Raw genomic sequence first — 26,238 nt, 5'->3', positions numbered from 1 at the left:
GCAAAAACTAGGGGTATTGCAGACGCGTTGCCAACCTAGAGGCCTAAGATGGGATACCTCACGTGCCAGTAGTTTCACCGGCTGTCTCACTCTCCACGCCGAAACACAACAGTGCAAGCACTGCAGCTTCACGGCAGGATTAGCGAGCGAGATGGTGGTAGCAATCCGGGCGGACCTTGCACAAAGTCCTACCACCTGCAAATCTATTACCAGTTCGGAAATACTTCTGTTTTCGGAAATACTTTTGTTTCTATTTACCACGAGCTTTGCGGTGAAGGAAAACATCGTGAGGAAACCTGCACAAACCTGCGAAGCAATTCAATGGTGCGTGTGAAGTTCCCAATCCGCACTGGGCCCGCGTGGGAACTTATGGCCCAAGCCCTCTTGTTCTGAGAGGAGGCCTCTGCCCAGCAGTGGGACGTATATAGGCTGGAATGATGATGATGATGAAATACTTCTGTAGAGAAGGACCTGGCAAGAAATTCAACGAGGATTACATTTTTTTTACGAGTAACAGTGAAAGTTAAAGTAAACGTTAAAGATTTTCAGATCGCCGGATGGTATCTGAAGCCACACTCCTGTAGAGATTTTAGTTAAAATTAAGCGTTTTCTTGGCATGTTTTTTGCAGCATGTTTCTGTTGGGAATCAATATATTGACGATGCAATGACCTTTGCTCTAACAATGTACTTATGCACTTGTATCAAAAACAGAATAAGCAGTCATTTATTAAAGCGAATTAGTTTCATTCACTAAAGCTTCTTGCTCTAATAACGCTGCATTGACGATTAGTTCTACATCATCAGATCATCATTGAAATCATGTTCTTTTTGTGACATTTTTAGGTCATTTGATACCATTACCAACTATTGAAATATATCACGGTCGGCCTGGTAAAAACAGACCAATAATGGTTTCGCCATTTGCGTCCATCTATTTAAGCCTTCCGTCCGTCCGCCTAAGCCTAAGGGCATGAATACCTACTTAACAATTACGCCGACACAGTGGTATGTGAAGATAAAATAAAAAGTATGTATGCTAGGCTGCTAAGTTACTAAGTATTTGACGCCAGGGCGTTTATTCGAGCGTTTTAATTGCCTCATTCATCTGGTCACATTTTTTACGAATTGGCTGTAGATTTTGATGTCATTTTTACGATTATTTGTAAGTGTTCCTGTATTTCTACCAGATAACTAAAAACTGTATCAGAATATTTGGCCATTTTTACAGAAGAGTGTCCAGAAAAATGAGACGTTTGAAACGCTTGAATAAACGCCCGCCAGCGTTACATTAAAATCCGAGCAAACGAAGGATTCTAAGATCCCGATCGTAGTCGCGTAGTCGTAAAAGAGATGAAAAATAACTTTACAGCAGAGCTAAATGACAAAACACATCTTATTAACCTTACTACAGCGAGGAAAATAGTAGATAGAAAAGAATAAATTCAACAATTATGCATATATTTTTGTTTATTTATAATCTCCTTATAATCATCCTGTAACTTCTCCCTGTGGCAGAACTTTTTAACCAGTGGAGGCAGTGGCGTTGCGTGGCTATCCGCCGCCCAGGGCGGAAGTAAATTTTGCCGCCCTCTTGTTTAGGATTTAAAAAACTTTAGTATACAAGATGTCATTATTGTACCGTTCAATTATAAAATGAGGATTCCCCGATTTCATCACAGAACCTATAAGTAATGGAAAATTTCGTGCTGTCTAATCGGTCCGAATCATAGGTGCGACAAAACTGTGAAATACTCGTATAATATTATTATCTAGATATTATTCAGTATTATTTGTTATTGAATTTGCCGCCTCCCCTTCAACGCTACGCCACTGAGTGGAAGTTCCTCAAAATATGTCCATATTGCGTCTTCGTAATAAAATAAACTTCTATCTACGTAAAAGATCTGTTTTGTAGATCCAAGGATTTGGGCTGGACGTTGTGAGCGAGTCAGCCAGGAGTTCAAGACTTTTTACACTAATTTTGTATCTAAGTAGATAAATCTACCTATTACCCATGCCAAATTACTGATTAGTAGTACTAAGACAAAAGACAGCCATGATGAAACTATAAGGGGTCGGTGTATGCTATTTTTCATTCTTAAATTGCCTACTAACGTCATGCATCTATTTTAACACCGCCCCCAACATATTTCACTCATCAGATTGCTCACATACTTAACCATACGCACACACACTCATTTGTATATTGCTGCTAAACAGTGTTACCATGGAAACATACAGAAGCTTCTCGAACCCAGCGCCCGCGACGACCTCTGCAGCCGCATTTTCTCAATTAAATAATCTCGTCGAAATATCGAATCATGCCCATGACCTCTGGCAGAGTGTATAAAAGGATGCGTTTGCGTCCCAAATAGTTAGTATTTTGCTGGAACTTGCAGGCGACAGTTGGCTGGGACTTAATTTGCAAACATACAGTTAAACATGCTGCGACTCGTGATTCTGGCACTGGCGGCGGTGGCGACTGGAAACGTGATACACGAAAACAAATGCCCTGAACTGAAGCCGGTGGAGAATTTCAACTTGACTGCGGTAAGTGTAATTTTTACTAAAGAGAGAGAGGGACACATTTATTTACTATTCGATACACAGAATAAAATACATAGAGAAGGAAAAGAAACTTCATAGTAAAATGTATGTTTTATCCTGGCAGAGTTAAAGAGAGAGGAAGATAAAGGCAAATTATTGTTAAGTTTCTTTGCACGATAGAATCCGGAATACGGAAATTCGACGAAGAACTAAAGTCATCCACATAGCTGTAAAGTTATGCAAGTTAAAGTGGCAATGGGCGGGCCACATCGCTCGAAGAACAGATAACCATTGAAGGAAGACAAAGCGTTGGCAGGTGTCCCACTAGGTGGACTGACGACATTGTGAGAATTGCAGGCGACCGGTGGATGCATGTGGCGACTTGTCGTTCGTTGTGGCGTTCTAAGGGAGAGGCCTATGTTCAGCAGTGGACGTTTTCTGGCTGATGATGATGATGATGAATGTTAAGTACCTAGGTAGTCGTAGTTATGGAAATATGTATGTACTAGCTTTTGCACGCGGCTTCGCCCGCATATAATTCGGTTATCGCCCGCTCCCGTCCCTCGGGAACTGTACATTTTTTCGGGATAAAAAGTAGCCTATGTCACTCTCTGGCCCATAAACTATCTGGGAGCCGTGGTGGCCTAGTGGTTTGACCTATCGCCTCTCAAGCAGAGGGTCGTGGGTTCGAACCCCGGCTCGCACCTCTGAGTTTTTCGAAATTCATGTGCGGAATTACATTTGAAATTTACCACGAGCTTTGCGGTGCAGGAAAACATCGTGAGGAAACCTGCACAAACCTGCGAAGCGATTCAATGGTACATGCGAAGTTCCCAATCCGCACTGGGCCCGCGTGGGAACTATGGCCCAAGTCCTCTTGTTCTGAGAGGAGGCCTGTGCCCAGCAGTGGGACGTATATAGGCTGGGATGATGGGATGATGAAATATATATTATGTCAGCCTATAATGCTGGGCACAGGCTTCTTCTCAGAATGAGTAGGGAACTGACTAGTTACCTACTAAAAATGAACTAGAAATTGCTACCGTTCAAATTACTACTGTTTTCTCGATGTTATTGTAGTAACATATTGCTGTTTTTGTTAGATAACTATAAATCGATTTCTTCGATTACCTATTTTATCTCTGCAGTCCTTCTAGTTATCAAAAATAGATAGTGAAAAGGTTATAAGATAGGATTCTGTGTTGCATGTTGATATTTTTAGTAACTTATCAATGTAGTAAACAAAACAAATCCAAATCGCGACTAGTACCAAAGAGGTCTGAAAATCAAATTAATTTTTAATGAAGTGAAAATTCATATTCATATTCATTTATTTGGCCAACATCAGTCACATTTAGCAAGTCATAAAACTAGATTTTCTATTACTTAAAAGAAATAAACAGTCAATTAAGTTTGACTGCCCAGTCAGATCAGTACGAGTATATATCATGAATTACTTTATGTGCATTCTATGAGTAATTAAATTAGGTACCTATGTCTATCAAAATTTGGAATATTTACAATGTTTTTTTTTTTACTCCGGACGCAAAGGAAAAGATCTTAAGTTTGACACCAATTTCTGTCTGTCTGTGTGGCATCGTGGGTCTCAGATGGCAATGACAATATCGGTTTTTTTTTTACTTTTCTTAGTTAGTTAGGACTTAGGATATTAGCAATTAACTAGAGCGGCACTTTGTTATTGTTATTGAGCTGGAAAAATATATTTTTTTCTTTTTATCCAGGTAGCAGCAGTTTTAGCTAGCATACCATTTTGAATCCTTTTCTTATCAATTCTGTGGCGTCAGACAATCCTCAGGTTCTAAGAATAAGAGTACACACGTTTATCATTATCAATATTCGGAAATCACTCTACTTATATCCTATTAAAATAGTAAATGCGAAAGTTTATGACTGCGAATACTTGTGCGTGTATTTGTTACTCTTTGCTTCCTAAAACATTTCAATGAGGTATATAGGCTACCTACTTATATATTTATTTATTGGAATTAGTGATGGTCGACTCGAGTTATTAACTGAGTTAGGCTTAACTGGAATCAATTCGAGTTGGATTCTCTCCAACTCGAGTTTAAATAATTTACTTTTTTACTTTAGTTAGTATAACTCTCCCAATACATTATAAATAAATAATATAAAAAATTAAAGAATTGAATCATAAAAATATCATTTGTTGGTCTGCTAAATTTTTTTAACTATTAGTTTAGTGCGAATGTGAGGGAATAAATTGGTAAAAACTTTGAAAAATCTCTGTTTCATCCAATTACTTGAGTTATGTAACTCGAGTTCAACCCGAGTTACGTGAATTTTAACTCGAGTTAAATCGAGTTTTGTGTTTCCCGAGTTGGCACATCACTAATTGGAATAACACATAGGCTACTTTTTATCGCACATTTCTTTCGGAACCGGAGACGAAATCTTGAAATATCAATCGATAGGTTTTGAGACGGACGGATGAATTGGCACGGGTGTTCTTTATTATCATTATTTTTATTCAATTGGATGGCAAACAAGCAAGTGGGTCTCCTGATGGTAAGAGATCACCACCGCCCATAAACATCTGCAACACCAGGGGTATTGCAGATTCGTTGCCAATCTAGAGGCCTAAGACGGGATACCTCAAGTGCCAGTAATTTCACCGGCTCTTACTCTCCACGCTGAAACAACAGTGCAAGCACTGTTGCTTCACGGCAGGATTAGCGAGCAAGATGGTGGTAGCAATCCGGGCGGACCTTGCACTAGGTCCTACCACCTGCAACGTTAATGAAGTCTACGGTGTAATTTTTGGAAATAAACGCATGCACGTGTGCTCACATTGAACTGCGCAGCAGTGATCACATTGTACAAACACATTTTAGAGACTCCTTAACTGAAAAAATCTTTTTAATTTTAGATTAGAAGCTAAGGTTAAGCAAGTTAATTAATATTCTTATTTTTTATTGAAATAAACCGTTAATTTTTTTTTTAGTTTTTTAGGCAATTATTTTTTGAAAAAAACCGGAAATTTAATTCAAATGTCAGATTTAATGATATAAACGTGGGTGATGTCGCGGGTAACCGGTACTTCTTATTTTTTTGTAATCAAAGTTCTGATAAATTACTGTGTGAGCTATATCACATTGAAATGTTTATCAGCTAGGTGTGGCAATTTATTTTTGGATATTAGTACATTGTTTCCGAAGAATGTAATTATTAAAGATAGCAAAACAAACTAAATAAAATAAGGTGTAAGACATTTAACAACTATAAGGGGCTGCTTCACCATCCATTGATTAGTGTTAACTGGCGGTTAGGTGTGATGCCGTCTCTATTTGTTTTGTTCGAATAGACGGAGACGGCATCACATTTAACCGTCCCTACATGCACTATTCACTTCACCCTACTGAGCCTCACTGTAACCACTTGCTGGCTGCAGTACGAATGGCCGGCTCGACCGGGTTAGTGCCACACTCCCACAGAATACCGGCGTGAAAGTAGTTTTGCTACTGTATTTCGTACGGTGAGTGGGAGATCCAGAGGCCCAACTCCCCTCCCCCCTTCTACTTCCCACCCCTTTCCCTCGTCCTTTATCCCCCTCCCCTTTAGGCCGGCAACGCACCCGCAGTCCTAATTATGCTGTAGGTGTCCATGGATGGCGGTGATCGCGCTTACCTTCAGGTGACCCGCATGCTCGTTTGCCAGCTATTTGATAAAAAAATATATACTTACTCGAAGGCTTCGTTTTGTGTACTTAACTTTAAATTGATCATCCGATAGCATTTTTTTATTTTTTATTTTTGCTATGTATAGATTTTTAATACAAATTATAGGTTATTTAAGTAAAAAAATAATTTATTTATTTTCATTTGATATGTATGTTGTAAAATTTACTTTTTTAAGCCAAATGATTATAAATACAATAAAATTACTCTTTTAAAAAAATAATACCATTAAAAATACAAATAGTCTACATGGCCACTGCCGTTGCAATGTGGCCTTTATACATCTTATTCTCTTGTAACCAATTAATTTCATGTATTTATGTACAATAAAGAGTTACAAAATAGAATATCAAGGTAAATTTAGCAATATAAAAGTCTTCATTAAGTCCCGGTGTGACAATAATTACAATAGGTAGTCAATGTGTGAGCTTATCGAAAATTAAAATATTTGTTACCAAAAAACTTTTACAGAAAAAAAAACAAAGTACATGTTTACCTAACTACATATACCTAATTCTGCTGCCTTATGCACATGCCCTTGTGCGGTCGGCACATACAGGTTCTCTTGTAGGTTTGTTCAGCCACTAGAGAAAGTGCTGCAGGTACAATGCTTCTATCATCTGTCATGAATGTAAAGGCCTTGGACGATAATCTATGTATTATGCCATTTGAATAGTAGGTATATAACAACAATCTATACTTATCTATTAGTCACTAAGTTACGTCATGTAAAAGTAAATAAACTCCGTCAAACTTATGAAGTGGTGTGGCCAAGTGTGAATTGGCCATGAGCTTTACTCAGTGAAGTAATACTGTCGACTGTAGAGCAGCGAGCAAAAAAAACTCGATAAATTTCCGCTGGAAAATTTTGTAGTTATACAATGGAATGTTTTTTTTTTTTTTCTTTTAAACTTCAAACGAGCAGGTGGGTTCCTGATGGTAAATTTAAGATAACATAAAATGTAAAAGTATACATATAATGAACCTTAAAATATTCTAGTATGGGACGTAAAAGCAGCTCAACATCACCTCGATAAAGCTTCAAGCGACCACTCTGTGGGGCTACTACGTAATTCGAAAATCGAAGTTCGTTTCGTACCGTCCCACTCACACTCTCGTATTCTTCTTCTTTTTAAATTTAAGAGCTATGCTCTTGTCGGTGGAGTAATCGCCACTTCGCTTGGTCTTTGGCCATCTGTTTGATTTCCTGACACGGCACCCATTTTCTCCTTCACCTGGTCTAATCTAAATAGGTCAATGTTGGTTGGCCTTCCTCTGCCTCGTTTTCTTTGTATTTTTCCTTCCAGCAGATATAAAAAAGGTAAATTTCAAATGTAATTCCGAAAACCTCAAAGGTGTCAGCCTGGATTTGAACCTACAATCCGCTTAGTGTATTGTTTTTAAATAAAATATGTTCTTTGGTCTTCGGAACCCATTTTCTCCTTCATCTGGTCAAAATAGATTAATCTTGGTCTTCCTCTACCTCGTTTTCCTTCTATGTTGCCTTCCAGTAGGTTAAGAAAGAAGTTGTCGTGTCTCCCGTAACATTCTTTTTTCTATGGCTAAGACTATGGTAAGAACTTCTTCGTTGGTTTTCCGTTCTGTCCAGCTAACGTATCACTCTCAGCACTCTCGTATTAAATATGTAATATTAGCGTCAGCAATATACGGAGGAGCAGGTTAATACGAACTTCGAATTTTGCACTTCGTAGTATAGGCCAGGTCCCACCGTCAAAATTGAGTTTTTCGATCATGCTACGACATAAGTGCCTATAAGTGTATCGTTTTTTTGCAAGGTCCAATGGTGCTTTAGGAGTCCAAGGGCTAGAGAGATTACTTACCATCAAGTGAATAGCATGCCCATTGTCGGCTTTATACTCTGTTTTTAAACCAAGATACTAAAATGACGTTTCATGTGTTGCCTGTTTTTGACCCCCAACGCAAAAACAGGGCTGTTATAACTTTGACCGCTATGTGTGTGTCTGTGGCACCGTAGCTCTTAAACGGGTGGACTGATCTGAATGCGTTTTTTTTAATCTGAAAGCAGGTTTTCTAGCAATGGTTCTTAGATATGTTTCATCAAAATCGGTTTAGCCGTTTTCGAGATATTGAACTTTGAAGTGGCAAAGTCGGGGTTTTCCAACTTTTTGTTGGTTAGGTTATTTCTTTTTTCTTGCAAGGGGGGGGGGACTGGGTCGTATGTTCTTTAAATATTAGTTATTTACATCTCATAAATAGTGAAGTGCTACAACCGGTAATCATCGAATAGTTTACCGAAACTATTACCGAAGTAGCTATGTTATAATACGTATAAAATGTAAAATTATGAACGGATCTGTGACACTTATTAAGACATTCTAAAAAAGGTAAAATAGGTCTTATGAAAATGCAACCGTTTATTTATGAGATATTTCGTACTTTTTGTAAATGTTGATGTTTAAATTTAATTTTGATTCTAAGCAAGTTCTGCCTAAAAGCTCAAAGCGTATGGAAAGTAGAATATGCGAATGTCTAAAATGCTTTAATTTTATTTTTGTTTCAATAAAATTTTATTTCTTACCGATTATTTATTTGCATTTACTCGTATGTCGTAAACCGAAATCAGAGAGCAGCCTATTCGTATTATGCTTTTCACATATTTTTACATTGACATTTCATGCTGTCAATTTAGCATCTTGGTCTACGAACTTGGTTTAATAAACAGAGTATATAGTATGGGTGTAAAACAAAAATATCCAAAATACCTAAACAACAAACTGATTGTCATCCAGAAGCTTCTAAAGTTAGATCGGAACCTATTTAATCAATTGCAGTAATTTTCCTCTGCATTTAAAGCGGTAGTTTTCCTAACAAACCTTAACCGCCGTTCCGGTGTACAATTACCTTTAACAGCAAATGAACCGATCAATTTAATGAATGGAATAAATGGAATGAGTCATCAACTGAACCGGCCAAGCGTGAAGGATTCGCGGATCGAACTAACAACTCCATTGATAGATCAAGTTTTTTTTACGCCTTTTTACTACAAATTACTTTTTGTTGTTTAAAACTATAGCTCAAGGCGACTAGAATGTTTTTATCATTCATTTAGATAATGATGTGCCGGTATCGAGAACCATTAGTTATCATGAATTGTAACTGATAGAATTTTCTTACTGATAACAAGTCTATTAAAGTTAGTTATAAAAAAAAATTTTTTTTTAGCTAGCCTATTTTTGTGTCCCACTGCTGGGCAAAGGCCTCTCCTCTCTTGCTCCACTCCAGCCTATCGAAGGCGAGCTCCCGCCATCCCACACTATAGGCATCTAAGTCGTCCCTCCATCTCCTCTTCGGTCTGCCTCTATTACGGTATCCGTCACTAGGGACCCTATTCCGTAACAATTTTGGCCCAAGTTCTGGGTTCATTCGATAGACATGTCCAGTCCAGTCCTACTTCAACAACTCTAAACAAACAATAACTCACCTCAAATTACACACATAACACCACTATACAAAAAATCACCCAGACGCAAAGTGTATACCGTAAGCACGGAGCGTCTGGAGTACAACACTCCACAGGGGGTGGAGTTTAGTCCGTAGGCGTCTGGTGAGCAATTCCCAGATGAGTCGGGCATGCTGCCGAGGCCGGCTCGGCAGTATTCCATGAGCATTCTCCACCTCCCTCGAAAAAAAAAAAAAAAGTCCTACTTCAACATGGCCGTCTTTAAGCCCACGTCAGCAATTCGAGTCTTTGAGCGCAGCTCAGTGTTTTTAATCCGGTCCGTTCTTCGGACACCAAGAACGCTACGCTCCATTGTCCGCTGGCAAACCTTGAGTTTGGACTTTTGAGCTTCTGTAAGTGACCACGTTTGCGCGCCGTCGGTTAAAAATATATAAATAAATAAATAGGCCGCCTATTGCTTACCTCAGAAAGTCTCTTCGTGTATATACCTGTTTTTCTGTACTGCTTACAATGTGTTGGTGTGCAATAAAGAGTTATTGTATTGTATTGTATTGTACTGTAAAAATAAATATCTAGCGAACACTTAAATGACACTAATTTACTTAGGGGCTGCTTCACCATCCATTAGCGTTAACCGACGGTTAAATGTGATGCCGTCTCCGTCTATTCATACAAAACAAATAGAGACGGCATCACACCTAACCGCCAGTTAACGCTAATAAATGGATGGTGAAACAGTCCCTTAGTCTCAGAATAAGCAAAGCTTGTATTATCGGTACAGTCACCTGCATTAATCTGCCAAAGCGGAGCGTGCAAAATTATTTTGACACGTCCTACGCCCTGGAAACAGCCTCGTCTCAGATATTTATGCACGCTTTGTTGTGTCAGATATTGGTGCTCGTGACTGTACTAGACAATGAATAAACATAAATATATATATAGACACATACTGAAATACAAGCCCTTCACAATCAGGGTGAAGCTGTTATAGTGAAAACACTATTAGGATATTCAGGTTAAAAAAAAACCGGCCAAGAGCGTGTCGGATACGTCCAAGATAGGGTTTCGTATTGTGTATTACTTAGGCTGTTATTTATTCTTAAACTACTAATAATTCTTAAGCAATCTTAGAAAGTTATAACTTTTCTTGTAAATTTGATATAAGTACTTACTATCATAATTTTAATGAAAATTTGCATTTTAAAGTTGAATATTTCGCAAACAGATCACTAGCTGAATCAAAAAATCGTCCTGGTAACCCCGCAATGGTTTTAAAAGACCTATCCAAAGATATTCCACACGATAGGGTTAGTCGAGAAAAAAAAATCACCCCCACTTTACGTCTGGAAGATTTATTTTTATTTTTTATAATTTTACCACTGTCGGCGTGACTGATTTTTATCTTCATGACAGACAGACTGACAGACAGACGGACGGACATGGCAAAACTATAAGGGTTCCTAGTTGACTACGGAAGCCTAAAAACTAAAATACATATTCAACACCCAAGACTCGAGAATAAATATTAGTTTATCATATTATCAATGCATATCGTTTATTTATTTACAGTATCAAGGCACATGGTACGAGATCTCCAAATTTCCGTATGCTTCTGAGAAGAACGGGAAATGCGCTTCGGCAGAGTACAAATTGGAAGGGGATGTCATGAAGGTCAAGAACACTCACGTAGTCAACGGAGTGCAGACTTACATCGAGGGCACGGCGAAGCTAGCAGCTGATGCCAATAAAGCTGGGAAGCTTGTCGTGTCGTTGAAGTTTGGTGGTAAGTATCTATGTGTATACATATAATAAACCTGAAGAGGGTCGAAAGTCTGCAAATGGAAGATATTCGAAAAAAAGTTGGCTGGGGACACTTAGAATCGATAGCAGAACACGTTCCAACAGTTTTTAGATTTTTTGTCTGTTTATCTGTTTATTTGACCGCGCATCACGTGAAAACAGCTGAATTTTTGTATTTTTTATTTCAACTCCAAATTTGTTACTTTTACGGTCATCCCGTAAAACCATATCGAAAATACAGTGTACAGCGGTAGTGTAGGGGTATGGCACGCAGCACGGAATGCTGAGGACCTGGGTTCGATTCCCAGCGCTGGTCTCTTTTTCTGGTTTTTCTGTGCATCCATGTCTCAGTTCGTATTTTCGATATGTTTATACCCGCGGTTGAAATTTCGAGATTTTATCCCTTGCGAATATCGGGATACAAAGAAACCTTTGTGTTATTCCAGATGTCCAGCTATCTGCGTACCAAATTTCATTCAAATCCGTCCAGTCGTTTTGGCGTGAAGGAGTAACAAACATACACACACACACACACACACACACACACACACACACCACATACTCAGAAACTTTCGCATCCCACTAATATTATAAATGCGAAGTCTGTCTGTCTGTTTGTTTGTTACTTCATCACGTCTAAACTAGATCTATATGAAGTTCATTATAGATATAGTTTGAGGCCCGAAGGACATAGAATAGTTTTTATCCCGGAAAAATGCATAGTTAGTTCCCGTGGAATAGCAATAGACGAATTCTATACGGACGGAGTCGCGGATAACTGCTAGGTTATATAATATTAGTAGCATAATAATATTATGTAAGTCTGTTTGTTTGTTTGTTACCTCATCAGGTCTTAACCGCTGAACCGATTTAGATGAAATACGGTATACAGATAGTTTGAGCCGCGGGAAAGGACACAAGTAGGATAATTTTTATCTCGGGATAGCGATAACCTAATTCAACGCAGACGGAGTCGCGGGCAACAGACTACCTAGTTATTTACTAAGATAAGGTCCCATAGTGGTCAAGGAGACAAATTAGTCCACTGTACATTCAGCTTTACAGTCACTCGCTTCTAAGGATCCATTTGCATCCACCCAAAAAGTGTGTTTCGAAAACGTGGACTTCAAACTGTTATGCAATTCCTGATATCAACTATAGCGCTTTTTAATCAAACCATATTTAAGTATTGTAGACTGTTTGTTTGTTAGATTTATCAGTGCTATCTATAACGAATGAATAATCTTTTCGCTTATCACAACGCTTTGGATGGATTAGAACGGAATTGGGCACTTTCTATATTTAATTAGCACAAGGCGATGCATTACCTATCAACTGCATGTATTTACGAGTAGGTGGGTAATTATTTGAGGTGTAAGATAAATGTTACAGAAATAAAAACACACATTTTGATGTGGTCTGTTTTATTTTGAACATAAGGATATGTACCGATAATATGCTTTATATTATAAGAGATCGATAAAGTTTATTTTGGTTAAAAAAAGCAAAAATCCAATTTTAACGGTAACGAAAATGAGCATCGAGACCACGAAAAAGAACATTTTGTTTATTTTAAAATCTTATAATTGTACTATTTGAATGAAAATCCGATCATAATGAGAAAACGAATAAGCATTATTTAATTAATCAGGTATCAACAGAAATAGACAATCGATATCTATATAAAAAAAAATTAAAACTTGACCACGAAAATGACGACTTCAAATTGTCATTTTTGTAACCTTTTAAATACTATCTAGAAATTACTTAATTAAAGTAAGATTAATAACTTCAACTCACAAACCAAAACAGTTTTCAATACCTTCCCCCCGTGCAGGTCTACGGTAAACCAGAACGAAATTATGTTACAACGAAACAACACAACAAAATGCTCCTCTAAATGACGAAGTTTTCTTTTAATATTTAGATATATACATTTCACACGTACATTCAGGGCAAAATAATTCTTGAACCTCTCGCCAGTTAACAAAATTGGCGTCGCACTGGTCATAATTCCTATAACCACACCTGGAGCAAATGTTGTTGACGGTCAACCATTCTTCGTTTAAATCAATTAAATCAATAACGGCATAAACGATTACACTGTAAAAAGCAGAAAATTCTATAAAAAGTGTTGTGTATTTTTTCTACTTGTAGGGAAAATAATATTTTTCGTGGCCCATAGGACCACGAAAATGATGACCACGAAATTGAAAAGCTCTTACTTTCGCGGCTCTGCAGTAAATATCCTATAGATTTGAAGCAAATGAAATCAATATTGAATAACTTAACTGCAAATGACACAGCACCAGTAAAACATTATATTTATTTACCCAATACTTACCAAGTCGCAACCGTAACGAAAATGACGCTCGATCTTTGACGCAAATCTAACTGAACCTTTATTACATTAATTATAGATAAATAATTATGACTTGCGATAAACATTATACGTTATATTGACGCAGTCTTATTTTCAAAGTTGCTTATAGTTAAAAAAGGATTTACAGGAGGTTTGACCTCTTTTTTTTGTTTAAAATATACTTAATAAGTGTGGCTACGAAAATGATGGTGTATTTTGGAACAATGGGAAATGTAGAAAAAAATAGTCTTATCAATGTCCTAATTTTTTATGTTTGCATGCATGGTATATCATATTATGAACATTCAATCCATGTTTTAAACAGCAAGTTTTTCTATACCTTGTATTTTTTACAATACTACAAAGTAATCAGGGATAATCCGAACCTGACCACGTAACTGACTTTTGTGCAGAAAATTTAAGTTATTGTGGAAAAAAAGATAAAATAGAATAAAATGTATTTACCACAAGTTTCAGTGATAATATCCTAAGCAACTTAAAAACAATAAACGATATATTTCTAATTTTATAACTGTAAATTTGAGTCTGAACACAATTGAACCTCTCGAAATAATAACCCAGGTACAAGGTGTTAATTAATATACTGACAACCTGAGAATTTTCAAGTCCTATTTTATTTTAAGTTACTTGAGTTATTGTATTTATTTTCTAATACATTAATAATAAGAAAATAAATCCCCTGCTATGCTTAGTCATTAGTTCCAACGCAACTAATTTCTCAACTAAGAACATCTCGCAACAATAAGAAGATAAAACCGTTTTTATATTTTTTATTTATTCACGGTAAATTGCATAATACTTAAGAGGAAAAAAGTAATAAAATAAAGAAAAAAATATATACCACACTTATAATTACACACTTTACACTGTCTTTACACACATTGCCTTATACTAGTACTCTGACTGTGCCGTCCTGCTCACGCTCATGGTATTTGATACGGAATTGAGCGAGATGGTAACGATACGAACTTCAATTTTCAAATTTGAGTTTAGCCCCTTATCAAAGCATGTCATTAAATCCATTTAAACCTATCATTCAAGTACGCTAAATATATGAGTACAGTCATCATCAAAAGTAGCCAATCACTTTTTTACTCTGTAGCATTAACACATGATGTCAATCTTGTCCCGCCGGTAGTACCTACGTGGCTGTGAAACGATAAAGTACAAAACTATTTTTAATTCTGACAAGGGCGACCCAGATCAGCTAAGGCTAAAACTTAAGAACACCTGTTTTCCCATAGATATAATAGAGCTGTTTTCGAGATCACAGAAAGACATGTATCTACAAGAATTGCTCTTTTATTGCTCATTCATTACTTACAATAATTACGTTCCAATCGATAAAACAACTAAACGGACTCTTAAATATTGACACGAAGGTGCGACCGCATGAGCTGGCAATGGATAACGTTATCTATTTAATCCTTCTGATACGATGTTGACAACGTTGCTAGCTCTGATATAGACCTTTATAGTTCAACGTTAAACCTGCCATAACACCATCCATGGTCACCTTCTGTTCCCCTTTTCTTATCAGGTCAGGAAGCTATTATTCGTTATCTTAGATGAAAATAATACTTAAATTGTGAGAGCAGTAACGTCAACCAAATACGGTTACTTAATGCTTAATAAATACTTGGAGTTAACACTTGACAGATGGGCATGCCTTCAGTCAATTTTCAACTTTGAGGTCATACAAATAAAACAGTTTTTACATAATCTGTAAACGTGGGTAGCGGTATACTAAAAATGGCTTTATTATGACGTCAAAGTTCAAAATTGACTGAAGGCACGCCCAACTGTCAAGTGTCAACTCCAAGTAATCGTACTGTACATGCATTTAATTTTTCATCACACTTGCTCGTAAACAGTGTCGTGGTCGGTAAATGAGTCATTGCCCGTACTAATTTTCTTGTCATGAGCGTAGGAGGCGCTGCCAAGAGCGTAGCCAGCGGTATTGGCAATTTTTGAAAAAATATCAGTTTTTCTTTTACAAACATACAATTTTACTCTCAAATGTGATGAAAAACATTGTATGTCACACGGGCGGTACTAGAATTACGAACATCGACTCATTAAAGCCCTCGGTCTTCGACTTTGGGCTTCTAATAGACTCTCGTTCGTAATTCCTTATTTACCGCCCTCAAGACACAATGTTCTATTAAATTATATGGAACCCTCAGTGCATTGTTGCGTTATTTTTACTAGCCATATTATATTACGTCGGAGATACTGCAATACCACGTTAACTAGCATTTTCCATAAGGTATAATTTTCACTGCACTAACAGTACTGACATTATACCTTATGGAAAATGCTAGTAACGCGGTACTGCAGTATACCCGACAAGGAATTCCAATCATAAGTACTCATTATTAGTTTTTTGGTAGCAGGTTTTGCTATTAATTAATTTAATTCTGCCAGTTTATTTTTGCACAATCTGTATCAACAGCCTCATCAGCCATCATATTTGTGGTCTACTAACCTAAAATTGGTCACCGCTTGCATTTCATCAAACAATAATGTCAATAAAACATTTCTGTCAACTTGAAAGTTCGACTTTAGCAACATATTTGATAGGTAGGAAATTGTATGAAAATTGATTGACCACTCTTTTTACGACTGTACTTATTTCTTTAGAACAAAGTCGAATATCGTGTTCGTACTCATATACCTAACTTGTTGTACCTAACGTGTGGATATATAATCAGCGGCACAAAATTTGGCCCACCCTTCATACAAAATTACCGATTCTGCATACATTTGAGGGCCAGATTTTTTGCCGCTCAGTATATATTGGTTTAATGACTACTTCTATAATTAATACAATAAATATACTAATTATTTAAGAATAAATCAGCTATTTTAATAAGTCAGAAGACTGTTAGGAGTGTGAGCCAATTTTCCAGTGCATTTATTGCATTCATTTAATCCCTTACCTACTGTTTCATAAGTTTTAGTTTTGAATCTCGTAAGTAAAATATTTGAGGGATACTTTATAAAGAATACACACACTGTACTCTTAATAATCTAACCAACAATAAGTTGACAAACCCCCGAATTTGTCACTTGAAAGTTCAATACCTCAAAAAAGGCTGAACCGATTTTGGTAAAACATGTCTAAGAACCATTGCTAGAAAACCCGCTTTCAAATAAAAAAAACTGCATTCAAATCGGTCCATCCGTTTAAGACCTACGGTGCCACAGCCAGATGGACAGACAGACAACACATGCCGGTCAAACTTATAAAAACTCTCTTTTTGCGTCGGGAGTTAAAAGGTAGGCTATATATGTCACTCTCTGGCCCATAAACTATCTCCATGCCAAAAATCACGTAAATCCGTCGCTCCGTTTCGACGTGAAAGACGCACAAACACACACACTTTCGCATTTATAATACATATTAGTATGGATATGGATACACTGTAAAAACAATAAGTATCTCCCATCTCTAAAAAAAAAACAAAATAAACCTTTAGTACGGCGTTAATATTGCGCGGCAGGTCATGAGTTTTTGAATTGTAAAAAACCTAGAAGTTTTATATCGCGTATGTATACACCTTACATTTTTAAATTATGTATTTGTTTTAGTAATACGAAGAAAATATCTAAAAACGCGCGCGTTCTTACCCCTATTTTGAGCCGCAACGTTTCCCCCCTATACCACGTGTGCATAGAATACCTAAAATAGACTAGCGCTAGAATCTCGGTGTCCCCTTAAGGTTCCATGTTCTGAGCGATCCAGTTATGGTAGGCATCGACTCGTGTGTAGACGTTGAGATATTCCGGGGATCCACACGATGTGGGTTGTAGGAAAGCAAAGCTAGAGATAGCCAGTTGCTCTCATTTGACACATGGCCCATGAGAGCATTGCAGTGCCCTAACAGGGTATCATGTACCTACTCGCATGTTAACTTTAAGGTCTACAATAATTGTACAAATGAACATGATCGCAATAAATGAATATGAATATGAGCACCTCCAAGGTCACCAACGCAAGTGTCAGAATCTCTCGCCACCCCTGCACAAATTTGGTTCTCTTTGATATCTCGTCCGAGAATACTGGAACATTCTGCTGCTCCAATGATAGGCAAGGCAGATATTTTCTTCACTTTTGAATTATAATGCGGTTTAACTGTGCCCCAACCAGCCACTTCTGCGACGTTATCTTCAAATGTGGATGTCCGAGCAGCCATTGGTCGACAAATTGGTTTGATGTAATCCGTTACCTGAACGTATTGCGCTAGTCTTAGCAAGGCTATGTCATAATATTGATTTTTACTACTTGGAACGTAGCTGTCATGGATAACTATTTTCTCTAGATGATCATATCTAGGTAAGGGTTATTGCATTCATAACGATAGCAGTCCATGGTGGTGGAAATGTTGACTAAGAACCCAAGTAGATGGCAAATTTTCCCCTATAATGCAACTGGCAGTGGTCAGCACGATTTAGTGGATATAAGCACGCCACCACAGAAAAAACCCCAGCCTATGGTCTTTTCGTATCTCAACAGCACTGTTCGAGGGTGCTTTGCTAATGTTCTGTCCTGAGTTCGGATGCCACAGATTTGACCATCAGGCAGGATATTCTCAGTCGGGTTCTGTATTTTAGTATTCCGGGAAATTGCCTCTGGACTCCGCCACTGGTATTGATCTGAATTCTGGTGGACAGCAAATCATTGGTTTGAAGTAATCGAAGCCGCAGTGTAGGGATTTCAGCAACTTTGTAATTTGAGTATTCCTGCCTGGTACTACTTGATTATTTAAAGTGCTGTAGAGTCCCGTGCAACTCTCCAGAGTGATACATTCTGCGCCACCTTGGCATTTTGTAACTGCAGCAGTATTCGCCACCGTGATGAATAACAAAACAAAACAGAACAGCTTTTTGACCATTGTTGATGGACAAAGGGATACTTAGATTGATAATATTAATTTAAAGCACTTCTGTGCTTCTACACAGTTTGTAAGTGACTGATATGAAACATTCTGAACTCCAGTTTATCCTCAAAGGTTATCAAAGTTGCGACTCAAAAAAACCCGTATAAAACATAATTTATAATAAATATACTACTACTACTATACGACTATACTGACTAATATCAGTGGCTTATGCAATGGTCCTGAGCAATCATGTACCTATAAGCAAATTTAAAGGCATTGTAAGATTTATTTAGATTTGTATATTGCTATGAACTTTAACAAACTATAATTATTCTTTAATTGCGTTTAAACCGAATAAAGAAATAGAAGGAAAAAAATATATATTAGGAATTTATACACTGACTAGACTAGGAATTAATTATATTCTTATTCTTATTCTTATATTTCACAAGCAAAATGATTGATAAAAAATCCTGAGGTGGGTAAAACGACACAGGTAAAATCTTAGAATCAAACTTCATACTGTAGTAAAACAATATTTTAATGATAAATAAAGGACAATGGTACAGTTGAGGTAAAAAATACATTTCACACCTCGCCTTCAGAAAAGTAACTTTTCCTCCCTGACGAGATGGGAGCAAAGTGCAACTTTTCTATTCAAGGCTTTTCCAAGTGTTTTATTTATTGCAAATGCCATTTTTTGAAGTTGATAATTGTAAAGCTACGCTATTTTCTATGCTAGTTGTTCTTTAATTATATTTAGATTTTTTTTCAAGTTTCATAAAGCTCGGTGTGCAAAAGTTGTATGAGCCACTCGGGAGCAAAATTATTTTCATCTTGGGCGTTACCACTTGAATCCCTCATTACATTACCTTGAATTCTATTGCAGAATCCTTCGCTACATTCTGGATTCAATGTACATCCTCGCCGTAAATACACCATTTTGCTCCCTTGTGACACAAATAACTATTGTACTTTATTACCTTGTCACTTTATGCCTTCTGACAACTTCAAACTTAAAATGAAGGCGACAAGGTAATAAAGCGTTAAGACTCGACTGTACATTACCTACTCTTAATTGTGATTGTGGTAAAACCTACAACCAATTTATGCATAAAAGTCTTATCATGTCCGCAAAATTAAAAAGACGTTAATCAAAGCGAATAATGAACTCCATATTTCCTTTTTTGGTATATCATCGTTGCCTTTGCGGTATATTTATGGTATTTTATCGTGTTTGTATTCGTTTTCGATATCTTTCACAAACGGGTCAGTTAATTAGTACCTAAATAACTTTTAGGCCTTGAATGCATTAATATTTGTCACAGCGGAACGTGCAAAAATATCTGACAAATCTTACTGGCCTTAGAAATTGAGTCAGATCAGATATTTATGCACGCTTTTCTGTGTCAGATATGGGGTTAGTCTCACTTCGTCTAAAAAGCAACTGGTCTATGTAGCATGTGGTCTAAAAAGCAGCTGGTCTAAGTAGCAAGTGGTCTATAAGGCAACTGGTCTTAGTAGCAAGTGGTCTAAAAAGCAACTGGTCTAAGTAGTAGGTGGTCTATAAGAGATATGTTGGTGCTGGTATATTATATTGAAAATAGCCTGAATGGCTTCAAGAAAAGTAAGGTACGGCTGTGCCTTTGTTTTTGTTTTGCTCGACTTGGCGGGGGCACTACCGTGCCCCCAGATAAATTCATAGTCATTATTAAAGCTTAAAAAGTACCTATTTGTAAAATTCACAACCTTGACGAGCGATATTGACGTTACACATGAGAGATAAAAAATTAAAAAACCGGCCAAGAGCGTCGCGGACTCGCTCAAAATAGGGATCCATAGCCATTACGAAATAATTAAATATTTTATACGGAATCTTCCAAGTTTAGGTTTATACTTTAGGCTGCTATTTAAGAGTAAAACTACTAATAATTCTCAAGCAAACTTAGCCGTTATAGTTTTCCTTGAAGTTTGATATACTTACTACCATCCTGATTTTTTTTTAAATTTTTCCACCTACCGGTTTAGATTTTAGAAGGGAGAGACGCTCGATTTTAATGAAAATCAGCACTTTAAAGTTGTGTATTTCGCAAAAAAATCAATGAATCGAAAAATTGTGTTAGCAAACCCCTAATGGTTTTAAAAGACCTATCCAACGACACCCCACACTACAGGGTTGAATGAGAAAAAAAAATCACCCCACTTTACATCTATGGGAAGTACCTACCCTAAATTTTTTTTTTTGTATTTTTTATTGTACCATTTTGTCAGCATAGTTTACACATATATCCGTGCAAAATTACAGGTTTCTAACATTGATAGTTCCTGAGCAAAGTCGCGGACGGACGGACAGACAGACAGACAGACATGGCGAAACTATAGGGGTTCCGTTTTTGCCATTTTGGCTCCGGAACTCTTAAAACTCGTATTTTAAGCAGGCAACGTTGTGAAACCAATAATGTGCTAGGATGTGTTGCGAGGGATGTATTTTTTACATAAAACTGACCGTGATTGACCCCTATCATACCCTGATGTTAAGTGCAGATGGGGCCAAAGGTGTGTCTCAGTAATTGGGTTGGTGGTGTTCTTCATTAACCAATAGCAACGCTTCATTTACGCATCCTCGCACAGCCACATCTCTGGAGCGGAGTGGGGCGAGGTAAATGAAGCGTTTCTATTGGTTAATGAAAAACATATTCCTCGCATGGCAACACATCCTCGTGCACCTGTGCTGGAAATGCTGCTTCAACCTTCTTTCGGTAAATAAATACGTATGAATTAAAAAGACTAAGATTATTTGTTGATATAGAGTATATTTATGTAGGTACTTACCTCTATTATCATTCCCTGTTTGAGGTTTGTATGTTTAACCGTTACAAAGATAGTGTGAAAAGTAGGGATGGGCCGAAATCGTTTTACATTCGGTTTAAATTCGGTTTAACCGAATTTCGGTAGCCTCAGCCGAACTTCGGCATTCAGCACTAGAAAAAAAGAACCTACCTACTCGTACTATTTCGACAAAAATGAAATAAATTTAGTACCTATTCTTTTAAATTAACACCTTGATTAAAATTCGTAAATTTAACTAAAATGGTTCACAATTTTCACAAACTAAACATGAGAAACATATTGTATTATTTAATTATTAAAGGGTGTTTTCAACAATGAAATTTTAACAATATCTTCTTTCTATCTGCTCGTATTTAAAATGTACTAGAGGCATGTCATTAAACCGAAGTTCGGCCGATAATCGGGCGATTTTTTTATTTTTACCGAATATTCGGCCGAAGTTCGTATTCGGTTCAAACCACATTCGGCCCATCTCTAGTTTCTATATATATTTTTAATAATTTTTAATTTATATAAAACTAAAAATCAATCAAATCAATCAAAATAAATTAATTAAACTAAAAAAACATAATTATATATTGTTATAACTAGCCGTTACCCGAGACTCCGTCCGCGTAGAATTCGGTTTTCACTATCCCGCTGGAACTATGAAATTTTCCGGGATAAAAACTATCCTATGTCCTTCCCCGGAACTCAAACTATCTCTATACCGAATTTCATCTAAATCGTTCAGCGGCTTAGACGTGATGAAGTTACAAATAAACAAATAATCAATCGAATAAACAAACAGACTTATAAACTTTCGCATTTATTATATTAGTGGGATAATGCCTGAAAAAAAAAGGTACATAGAAAGTGAACAATTGTTTCCACTGTTGCTATTTCATTTTCTCGCGATCTAAGTGAAAAGCAGAGTACATTCGAGCATTAAACCCATTCTCCCCTCGACGTACGCTCGGGTGGCTGTGAACGTCTTGGGTAAAATGGCTCGTTTAATGCTCTTGGTTGTACAATCTACTATCATATTCTTTTTATAATACATTGAACATACTTTGGCTCGCTGGCAAACCTGGGGTTTCACTTGCCAATGGATCAGAATATATTTGGTAACATATCATTATGTTGTTACAGATATCACCAAGGATTCCCCCCTGACTATTCTGGTGACAGACTACGCTCACTACGCGATAGCCTATAACTGCAAGTACGACGAAAAGAACAAGAACCACCAAGGTGAGTTATGTTACTTGCATCTACTCGCTCGCGAGGTATGAATCCGTAATTTTCGAAACAAGAGCGAAATAGAGAAAACCGGGAGTAAAACCTAACAGTTATACAGGTTGTAACATTTAGATCAGTCAGTAGGTATGGGAAAGTCTGGAACTATAAGGCATACGAAGACCAGTTCTTAGGAACCAGCCATTGATTTTAGTAACAAGAAAAACTGCATGCCATGAAACTCGAACCCGGACGTTTTGAAAAAGAAAACTTACATTATTGAACAATATGAAATACAACGCATTTAATTCATTCTAGATATCGTGTTTCATAGTACTATTTGTTACTTATACTTCTAACCTACACTACCGATATCCAAATAGCAATAATGTAAATTTTATTTTACAAAACGACCGGGTTCAGTGCCCGATCTGAGTTCTAATGTTTTTTTTTAATCTATGTTTGCAGTTTTTCTTGTTACAAAAATCTATGACATGGTTCCTAAGAACAGATCTTTGTGTAGAATTAGACTTTCCCATACTGACCGATCTAAATGTTACACTCTGTATAGTTCAGATAAGTTATTTGACGCACGCAAAAAGTGGTTGACGCCAATTTATCAAAGATAATTATCTTTAATAAACCTGTAAACAATAATTCTGAGAAATTTAATTAACTGAAGTAGCGATATTGCTTTTAGATCGTAAGGATTTAGACAACGTGCACGATTAATAGCGCAGATAATGTTTTAAATTGCCATAAACCTTTTAATTATATTATTGCATTCGTTGAAATGATTATGTTAGATAAATAATGGATTCCGAAAATCAAGTTTCCGATTTTATTTAGTTAAGGATGTCCCAAACGAAAAAAAACAGATAATTCAGATGTTGTTTCAAATGAAAATCTTGAATTAATTTTACAGACGTAATATCAATCTAGATAAGTGATAATTAATTTAACTTTTTTTTAGCTTAAATTAAATTAAATTAGTTGGACCAAACTGGCGATACATATAATGCTCAAAATGAAAAAAAAAATCCGCTTTTATATGACGGAGTTAAGAGGTATCAAATATATATATTTTATGAAAAACAATAAGGGGGGCACAGCAGTGCACCCGCTAAGTCGAGTAAAGTTTTTTCTGTCAGAGGAATTACTGTTGGAGTCCACTACCTTTATTTCATGCACTAGAATGTTTGTTCTCGGGTCTTGGATGTTTAATATCTATTTAAGTATGTATTTATCGATATAAGAATATTTATCCGTCGCCTAGTATCCATAGTACAAGCTTTGCTTAGTTTGGGACTAGGTCAATTGGTATCAAGTGCCCCATGATATTTATTTATTTTATTTATTATTTAATTCGTTTAGACTAGGGTGGGGAAGTATAAAGTTCAAAAATTTGATACTAAGTTCATAAAAAATGACGTAGTACTTGTGCAATATCTAAAGAGCTATAATTTAGCACAAATTTTAGTAAAGTTTTTAATACCCACGTATTATGAGAAAAATCTTCAATTTCTGGATTTTGGAAGATCTGGAGTACCTTGTGGTCTCAATGTGAAACCCAAGTTAAATAATTACAAAATAACTAGCGGTGATTTCCCGCGACTCTGTCCACGTAGAAGTATGAAAAATAGTTTGTTACATCCTATTCTCAGAACTACCGAATATACACAAAAAAAAATCGTAAAAATCGGTCAAGCCGTTTCGAAGGAGATTATGGTCACAAACATTTTTGACCCGAGAATTTTATATATTAGAAGATTTTGAGTTTGAGTTTGTAGCAACAACGGCCATTAGTCATTTAAAAACCCTCATTTTAGCTAAAATTTCTCGTTTTCTGGCACCCATGGAAAATTGGTAGGTATCTATGCAAAAGATTTTGCTATATACATAAATGAAGGTGGACGACGATGCAATTTTTTAGGTTGGGTTATTTTAAAGTCAACTAGTTGTTTTGGCTAAATCTAGAAGCAAGTCATACTTATAAGTATAACCTTATGCAATACTACAGAGCGTGATTATTAAATCACACTCTACACGATAAACTCTGCACGTCTGCGATTAAGATACGATTACGAGTACGGTAACAGAAATCGGTCATGCAGTTTTTGGTTACTATCTATACCTAAATGTTATTCGGATGTTTCGGGAAATCCCCTAGTAGAGACTGTTGAAAATTTAATGACAATATGGATAATGTTAGCAACTTACAATAACTATCAACAGTACTTCGTTCGTTTAGTCAATTCCCTAAGTTTACGTATATATTCACTTTTCTATGCATTGGGCATGTGAAAATTAATACTTATGTTAGAGCACAGGTTATTTTTAATTAACATATGTGGAAGTCCAACCGTGTAATGTTTTTTATACTTAGACGATATCATCATCATTTTCGCTGTCAGGTAAAAAGGGATAAGTTCTAGATACGTGTAGGTATAGGTATACGTCATGGATACATTTGCCTAATTGCAGCTCCAAAAAGATGCATGAATTCAGATATTTTTTTTAAACTATCTTTCCAGCATGTTTAATAAAGTTTAGTCTAATGAACGTAGTCTCCCAAATTGTGTGAGGTTTATTGCCATTTCTAGTTCCTTTCGAACCTCTATGTGGTCAGCGGCCCTTGTCACGAGCCTCATGTGCCCTCAACACGATGAAATGTGTACATCAGAATAACGTCTTTAAATCTTTTCCAGATTTCGCCTGGATTCTCTCCCGAAGCAAGACGTTGGAAGGAGAGGCGAAAACAGCCGTCGACAACTACATCAAGGCTCACTCCAAAGAACTTGACGCCACCAAACTCGTGCCCACCGATTTCTCCGAAGAAGCATGCAAGTTTAACAGCACGAGCCTCCTCACTGAGGCTGTGAAGCATCATTAATAATCCTTAGTCTACCTTCTTCCACAAATCTGCACCAATACTCAAGCTGTATTCTTATCTTAGCCCTTTTGTATGTAATATATGGCGATAGGTTGTATTATCTACTGTTAAGTCTTGTAGCTTTGGGAAAAATCTTGCTGCCATATTAAATATTACGATGGCATATGTTATGACCAGGATTCCTTATAATAGAGGTAATAGATACTTTTAGTACGATTTTGTTTTTTTTTGTTCTTCGTCATTTTCAACTATTTCTCTTTTTAGATCTGTGACTGTCCGTGATACCTTTTAGTCTTTCAGATTTGTTTATGTATTAGCAGTTTCTCTGATGTTTAACATTTCGAAATAAACACCAAAACTGTTGATTTTTTTTAATTTATGTCGAAACTCATTATATATTATATTTCCACTCCTCTAAATATGGTTTATTTCTAAAGCATAACGAGTGTTTTCACTAAGTACACGCTTGTTACGCTCGGCTCCTTATAACACTATTAGTTTG

At 36.6% G+C, this 26,238-nt stretch overlaps 1 protein-coding gene across 1 annotated transcript; it reads left to right on the top strand.

Moving 5' to 3' along the window:
- Nucleotides 1-2,375: 2,375 nt before the first annotated feature.
- LOC141432506 (bilin-binding protein-like) lies at nucleotides 2,376-26,099 on the top strand. Its single transcript, XM_074094096.1, has 4 exons — nucleotides 2,376-2,551; nucleotides 11,276-11,489; nucleotides 22,757-22,858; nucleotides 25,552-26,099. The coding sequence occupies exons 1-4, from the start codon at nucleotides 2,444-2,446 to the stop codon at nucleotides 25,734-25,736; spliced, it is 609 nt and encodes a 202-aa protein (XP_073950197.1). The 5' UTR covers nucleotides 2,376-2,443; the 3' UTR covers nucleotides 25,737-26,099.
- The last annotated feature ends 139 nt before the right edge of the window (nucleotides 26,100-26,238 follow it).

Source organism: Choristoneura fumiferana, chromosome 11 (assembly GCF_025370935.1).
Source record: "Choristoneura fumiferana chromosome 11, NRCan_CFum_1, whole genome shotgun sequence".
NCBI lineage: Eukaryota > Metazoa > Arthropoda > Insecta > Lepidoptera > Tortricidae > Choristoneura > Choristoneura fumiferana.
This window is presented reverse-complemented; position numbering and strand designations above follow the sequence as displayed.

Coding starts and splice junctions, on each gene's coding strand:
- LOC141432506 (XM_074094096.1), top strand. CDS start 2,444: ATGCTGCGACTCGTGATTCTGGCACTGGCGGCGGTGGCGACTGGAAAC. Junction 2,552..11,275: donor AGAATTTCAACTTGACTGCG/GTAAGTGTAATT, acceptor ATTTATTTACAG/TATCAAGGCACATGGTACGA. Junction 22,859..25,551: donor AAAGAACAAGAACCACCAAG/GTGAGTTATGTT, acceptor AATCTTTTCCAG/ATTTCGCCTGGATTCTCTCC.